The sequence below is a fragment of the Monoraphidium neglectum genome (genome assembly GCF_000611645.1).
Source record: "Monoraphidium neglectum strain SAG 48.87 unplaced genomic scaffold scaffold03333, whole genome shotgun sequence".
Classification (NCBI taxonomy): Eukaryota; Viridiplantae; Chlorophyta; class Chlorophyceae; order Sphaeropleales; family Selenastraceae; genus Monoraphidium; species Monoraphidium neglectum.
Window position 1 is genome coordinate 1 of NW_014010295.1, and position 6,638 is coordinate 6,638.

At 64.2% G+C, this 6,638-nt stretch overlaps 1 protein-coding gene across 1 annotated transcript; it reads right to left on the minus strand.

Moving 5' to 3' along the window:
• Positions 1 to 1,804: 1,804 nt before the first annotated feature.
• On the minus strand, positions 1,805 to 6,119 carry MNEG_12607 (hypothetical protein; the record flags this gene model as incomplete). Its single annotated transcript, XM_014038921.1, has 10 exons — positions 1,805 to 1,915; positions 2,113 to 2,243; positions 2,469 to 2,536; positions 2,759 to 3,443; positions 3,670 to 3,745; positions 3,972 to 4,060; positions 4,297 to 4,459; positions 4,704 to 5,214; positions 5,531 to 5,847; positions 6,051 to 6,119. 10 exons carry the CDS (start codon positions 6,117 to 6,119, stop codon positions 1,805 to 1,807), a joined length of 2,220 nt encoding a protein of 739 aa, XP_013894375.1.
• Positions 6,120 to 6,638: the final 519 nt, after the last annotated feature.

Consider the following 6,638-nt stretch of genomic DNA (forward strand, 5'->3'; position numbering starts at 1 on the left):
GGCGGGGGGAGGGGGTGTTTCTCGGGGGTGCGGTGTCGTGATCGCTTCATTTGTGTGGCAGAGGTGGGATGGGAGGCAGTGAGGCTGGTGGTCAGGGGCGTGGGAGGGAGGGGCGCACAAGAATGGGACGCGTTCGTATTGTGCATGTGTGTGTTTGCGTGTGAGGGTGTGTGCAGGCGCGCAGGCGCTCAGGTATGCATGGATCTTCGCTGGTTGGAGGGGTGTGTGCGTGCACACGCGCGTGCTTGGCTTTGCAGCAGCACCCAGATGGACGTACGCCTCCCAACGCATGCTTGCTTGCAAAAGGCGCGGCGCCAGTCGCACCGGCCTTGGGTCCGGCAAGCAGGCAGCGCCTTGAACCGTCGAACCACCAGATTTTGACACCCCCTGCCCACCCCCCACTGTGCCCCCCCTGGTGCTGCCGGAAACTCTCTCTGCCCTGCAAACCAGGCGGCCCCTCGGTGGCGTGCAGCACAGCCACCGCCGTGCTCTGGGACGCCGCCTGGGCCGGCAAGGAGGACCCCTCGGGCCGCGCGGTGGCCGGCGTGCACGACAGCGCGTATGGCGGCGACGCGGCGGCCGGCGCCACCGCCTGAAGCAGCCACTGAGCCGCGCTTTGCAGAGGCACGGCGGTCATCACTGCCCTCAAATCCACACAAACTGGGGTGTCGTCGCGACATGCGGCTCGATCGTACGTGCATTGGAGCGCGACCGGGCGCCCCACCGCGTGGCTGCGTGTTGGCGCGGGCAACGGGCGGCGCCCGCACCGTGTGTTGTTGTTCGTCGTGCCTCGGGCCTGCCCAGCGGCGGGCGCAGGCGCCACATTTGCGCGGCAAGGGCTGCCGCGCGCCAGCACCACGCCGCATCTTGTTTGATCTGGCGGGGGCCTGCCCCGCTGTCGCTGCCTTTTGATCGTAGCTGTGCATTCAGGGCGGCGTGCGGCTGTTATTGTAATAAAACCTGTGCTGATCTGATGGCTGGGGTGACTCGTTGGGGCAGGCAGCATTGGATTACTCAGAGGCCCGCGAGGTTGACAGGCGTGTTCAGGAATAATTCACTTGATGATCCAGCAAAGGGGGCGTATGATGCAACACCATCTTCAGGCATAGATTGCTGATGTCGTCAGCACATTGCGCTGTACAAGGGGCAAGTATACTCAGTACAACCGCCACATGCGCTACAGCTGCGCGCCATTGTGCTATCACTGCGCATTCACTGTGCGCAAGAGGCGGGCACCAGATTTCCTTGTGATTCGCTTTCAGTGCAGTCCATGGCTGTGGTGCTGTGACGTCCTGCAACAAGTCTGGCGGCCTGCCGCCTGGACCTATCGAGGGCATTTCGTTTCAAAGCAGAATCACAGTGAAGTCTGATTGAGACGTTGTTGGGCGGTTGTTCAGGTTTGCTGAGGTGTCGCCCAGGTGTTGATGATGTGTTGCCCCAGCCTCCACACGTCGGTCATTGAGTGCTAGGCAAAAGTCCAAGGCCGATCCAAAAGCGATGCGGTCAACATCATCGTGCTGTTTGCTAGATTGCTGTGGCTCGCTCTGGAACGTGCGGCCCTATGTGACCAACCTGGGGCCCCAAGGGGGTGTGGGATTCAAAGCATGCAGCCACGCAGGCAAGCTCCCTGCTCTGGCGCACGCTTGCTCCTTGCCGGGTTGGCCCAGGGTGGGCGACTCCAGCCCAGAATGGGCCGACCAGCCCGTTGCAAAACTGCAAAACGACGCGTTTTTGCACCCCGTGCCTGGTGCTGCAGGCCTTGCCAGCGCGTGGATGGCACCACGCCACCACACACTTATCTCCCTCACGGCTGCAGCCCAAGAGGCCCCGCCCCCAAGGACGCCAGCAGTGCGTTTGCCTCTGACTCATTTCGGATGACGTGGACACGTTCAAAGCCCTCCTGGGTGCTGGGCGGCTGCGGCAGGCGGCGGTGGTTGATGAGAGGGAGGGGGCGAGAGAGCGAGCGGGCTAGGGTAAAGTGTCGAGCTTGCTTTGGACGTGCGCCCGATGTCATTCGGCGGCGCGCCGTGCCGGCGCTGCATTACAGCCTCGCCGCGCGGCAGGAGTTCTGTGCTTACTCCATGCCTGAGGCATGCAGTTAACCGGCCGCACCTGCAGCTGCTCCGCGAAGCTGTCGACAGCGCGCGCGCCCCTGCCCTGGGGGATGGTCGGGTGATCGGTGCGTGCGGCCACGCGCCGCTTGCACGCGTCTGCCGCGACGTCAAAGAAAACGGCCACCACGCCTGGCGTCAAAAACGAGGGTGTTGGGGCGCACTGTGACCGGACACAGGGTACTGGATACACAGGAACATTGATCCAAGCCTGGGGAGCAACCAAGCCTGAGGCGCTGCCCCAAGTGGTGCTGTGCCAGCGCAGGGATTCAGGACGACCCCACGCAGCGGCGTCCCAACCCCATGAGCCCGTGTTGACGTGCCGACCAAGCCCTGCCCTGCATTTGCCCCGCCCACCCTTGTCGCGCTTCCCGATGAGGCCCAGGTCCAACCAGCGCCGGCGGTCCGCCGCTGTCGCGTTGCACCTGCGGGTGTCAACATGAGCAGACATATGCGTGAATTTCAGCACCGTTTCAGCTGGGACGGGCGGAAGGACCCAAACTAAACCTGTGAGCTGCACGTGAGGCTTTCGCACGCGTGCACGCAACTGTGATGTGCATTCATGCAAATCCGCCCTTCAAAGCAGGTTTCCGCATGCCACAGCAGCAGTCGCGCCACTGGGGCCGGCAGTCCCAGCTGGGCCCCACCTGTCAAGGATGACGTGGCGCCCGACATCTGGCCCGCGCAGCATCGCGATGCCAAACGCCGACTCAGCCGCAGCCCGGCCCCCGCAGTCGTCCTGGCACACGTGGCTCCAGCCGCCTGCGGCGGCCAGGGCCCGCGCAAAGGTGCTCTTGCCGCTGCCAGGCAGGCCTACCAGCATGATGAGCCGGGGAAGCCTGATCACACCACCACCGGGGCGCGCGCCACCGCTGCCGCCAACGCCGCGGATGCCCTTACGTGCCCCGCGCCTGCCGCGGCCATGGCCGCGGCTTGTAGCCTGAGTTGGAGCCGCGGCGGCCGGCCCTGACGCCACCAACGGGCCAGCCGCGTCGGGCTGCTGGTGCTGTTCCTGTGACGTGGTGCTGGCGCCGTCAGCGAGAGCCCCCTCACGCGTCTCAGGCTCAGCAAGAGCCCCAATCGAAGCTGATGCCGGCTGCCTCTGGACGACGCGCGCCGCTTTCCACGTGCGGCGCCATGTGCCGTCCGTCTGCACGTGCCCGGCCCGCACATACTTGGCAACACTGCGCGGGAACAGGGCGCCAGGGATGGCGGCGGCGGTTCGCACGACAAAGCCTTCTTTTGGCGTGGCGCCGGTGGAGTCTGCAGCGCTGGGCTCTGCCATTGAGGCGGAGAGGCTGGCTGCGAGCTCTTCCAGGCTGCGGAAAACACCTGCAAGGCGGGGCGTGTTTTTGAGGTTTCCGAGGTTGTAAAGCCGTTGCCATGGGGTTCTCAGCGTGTGGTGCGTGGGTTGTCACACCGTCGCAATTGCATGAGGGGCCCTGCTTGGAAGGATGCTTGCCGGGCAGCCCCAGCCTGCCCATCTGTCATGCAGCACGGCTGGTGCGCATATGAGATTAGCACGCTGCGGGGGGGCGTTTCAAAAACGACAGCGCACCTCTGGCGACGACAGGCGCCGTGTGCAGTCCCAAGCGCTGGGCCCAGCCCTCCACGTCGTCCCAGGACAGCCACACCTGTCGTGCATTGTGGGATTGTGCTTGAACCTCTCAGAACAAGGGCTCTGGAACCGTGAAACCCATCCCATTCAGGTGCACCCTGCAAGGGCTCACATGATCTAATGTTAGACTCTGATTTTGGAGAAGGGGCAAGCGCACGTGCCTGGATGTGCCATGTCCAAGCAAAAACAGTGGTGTAGGAGAGCTCAGGCCGCCGCGGCCCATCTGTAAATGGGCGGCCCACCTGAGTAGAGGTGTCCCAGATAGCAAACAAGAAGAAGCGGGCTGGCAGCTCCCGGTAAGCAATGGAGTGGACCGCGCTCATGTTCTCACCTGTGAGTGGGGTGAGTGGAGTTGTGGCTGAGTGAAGTGCAAGAAAAGCTCAGAATCGGGAGTGCACCAAACGGAGAATGCAGGTGATGGCGGCCGTATCAGACTATTACACTCCTGGCGCGCACCAACAAGAACAGGCCGCCGCGGTTGAGACAAGTGGAGCAATCATGAGGCCCTTGTGTACATCGCAACAGGGATGTATGCCCAGTTTATTCTTGCGGTATCCCTGGGCTCACCGAACAGCGCGTGGTGTGGCGGGACGTCCGCCAGCTGCGCAGCTGCAAGGACCTTGATGGGGCCAAAGGAGGGGTGGGTCGCGGGGTGCTTGTGGGTGCGCGCGTAGACGGCGCCCTGGTGGATGCAGCAGTTGCCGCCGTCCAGCTTCTCCGTCACCACCACCTGGCGGTTGTGTGAATTGGTTGTGTGTGTGTTTGGTGCCTCTGGACCCAACGACCGCTGCCCAAGGCACGCACCCAAGCACTCTGTTCGTGTGCGCGTTTGCCCTGACGCCAGCAAACATTTGGGTGGGAGTCAACAACACGACATGTTTTCGCAAACGCAGCCGGCCGCTTGTCTTGCCTACCCAGGCCTGCAACTAAACCCTGCGGTGCAGGCAGCCGCACCCCGCGCCTGGGCCCCTCACCTCAACATTCAACAGATCAGAGCAGCCGGCCGCGTCCAGCTGGGTGTCATCTGCCGCCACCTGGGGGCTGGACGGGAGGTGCGGCGTGGAAGGGTAGCCGCCAGCTGGCAGGCCCGGCCGCCTGTCGTCTGAGGCGGGCGTTGCGTTGCTGCCACTACATTCGGCGCGCTGCCTGCTGCTGTCTGCTGCTGATGCTGCTGCTGACCCCGCTGCTGTCACTGCCACTGCGGCTGCTGCTGCTGCGTTTGTGGGTGATTGAGGCCTATGCATCGCTTGCGGCTCCACTGCCGTGCCTGCGCCCTCTGCCCGCCCCTCCTCCTCGTCCACCCCGACGGCCGTCTGCTGGTGCCGCCACCATAGAGTCTTGCTGTAGGTCCCAACAAAGCGCTCCTGCTGATCCGTTTCGATGCTGCCTGGCCGCATCTCCCGCAGCAGCCGCACCGCCACCTTCGCCGCCATCGCTGGAGGCTGAGGCGCCCATCCACTGTCGTCGCGCACGCAGGGCTGCTGGCTGGGCGGGGGCAGCGGCGGCTCGAGGCCCCATCTGTTGAGGGTACGTGTGCAATGACAGTGGTGACAGGATGCCGGGGGCCGACCGGCACTCACGCGTGCCACCACTGTATAATACATTTCAAGTATGGGGCGCCACATATATTCAGAAGCACACCTTGTGCAGCGAGACCCGCACCTGCAAATGCGCCATCATTCGCGCGGTGTCTGCTGGCATGAAGCTGCCGGTCTCCGGCCGAGCTTGCTTGCACACGGGATACATTTGGCCGCACCCCCCCGGCAACCTGCACCGCACAACCCTGAACCCCGCGCCTCACTTGCAAAGGTAGCACGCCAGCGCCGTCCCCGCGCGCCCCTTGCCGCCACCGCAGTGCACCAGCACGCCGCGGCCCCGGCCACCGCCGCCGGCACCGTGGCCGCCATGCTGACTGTGCCAGTGTGTCTCGATTGCAGCCAGCAGAGAGTCCATCTGCCCCTCACTGGGCGGCTCGTAGTTTCTGACGGGGATGAACAGGTTGAACACGGCGCCGCAGCCGGCGCGCGCCGGCCCGCCTTGGAACCAGGCGGGGGGCAGTGGCTCCTCCTCTGTCAGGGTGATGACGAGGCCGATCCCCAGGGCAGCCAGGGCATGTATCTGCCGGCCGGAGTGTTTGGAGGGTATCGCAGTTGTTGTGGAACTGTTTTTGTGTCATGCCACTTGGCACGCAACAGATCTGCAGCAGATGATTAGTCAACTGCGAGGCTGGTCTGGCAGGCCCTCCATTTAAGTGCCAGCCGCAGCTGCATCATGCACTACTGCTTGCTCCAAACGAAGACTGCGAGCCCTGAACCCCTTACGTGCTCTGGTCTCTTGGGAGTGCTGCTAGCCATGAGCACGCCGGGCACCAGCCAGGACGTGTTGCGCATCAGCGTCACGTCAGCACAACCGCCGCCTGCCCCTGCACTGCTCGCGGTTGCATGGCCCGGCGCTGCTCCCCCTGCCAGCAGGGCGGCAGGCACCGCCACAGCAGGCACCACAGCACGGCAGCGGGGGTTGAGCACCACACAAGGCGGGGGGAAGCAGGAAGTTGAAGGCACAGCGCCGTTTGCTGCCGCCGCCGCGTCGCTCTCCAACCCCGTCTCACAGGCTGAAAACGCGGGCAGCTGAACGACGGGCTGGTATTTCGGCGTCCCGCACTTCTTAGCAGCCGCTGCCTGCCCCTTGGCCAGCTGACTCTGCGGCTCCAGAGCGGCCACCAGCACCCTGAAGTTGTGTGGTGCGAGGGACTTCAAAGGTGAAGTGTGCAGCGAGGACAGGCCAGGTCATGTTGAGCACCCTATACATGATCGCATGAAAGTGAGCCAGGTGTGCCAACAGCATGATGCACTGCAGGCTGCCAAACCGTACATGCCCCGCCTTGCTCGGCCCCATCCTCTCCCCCCACC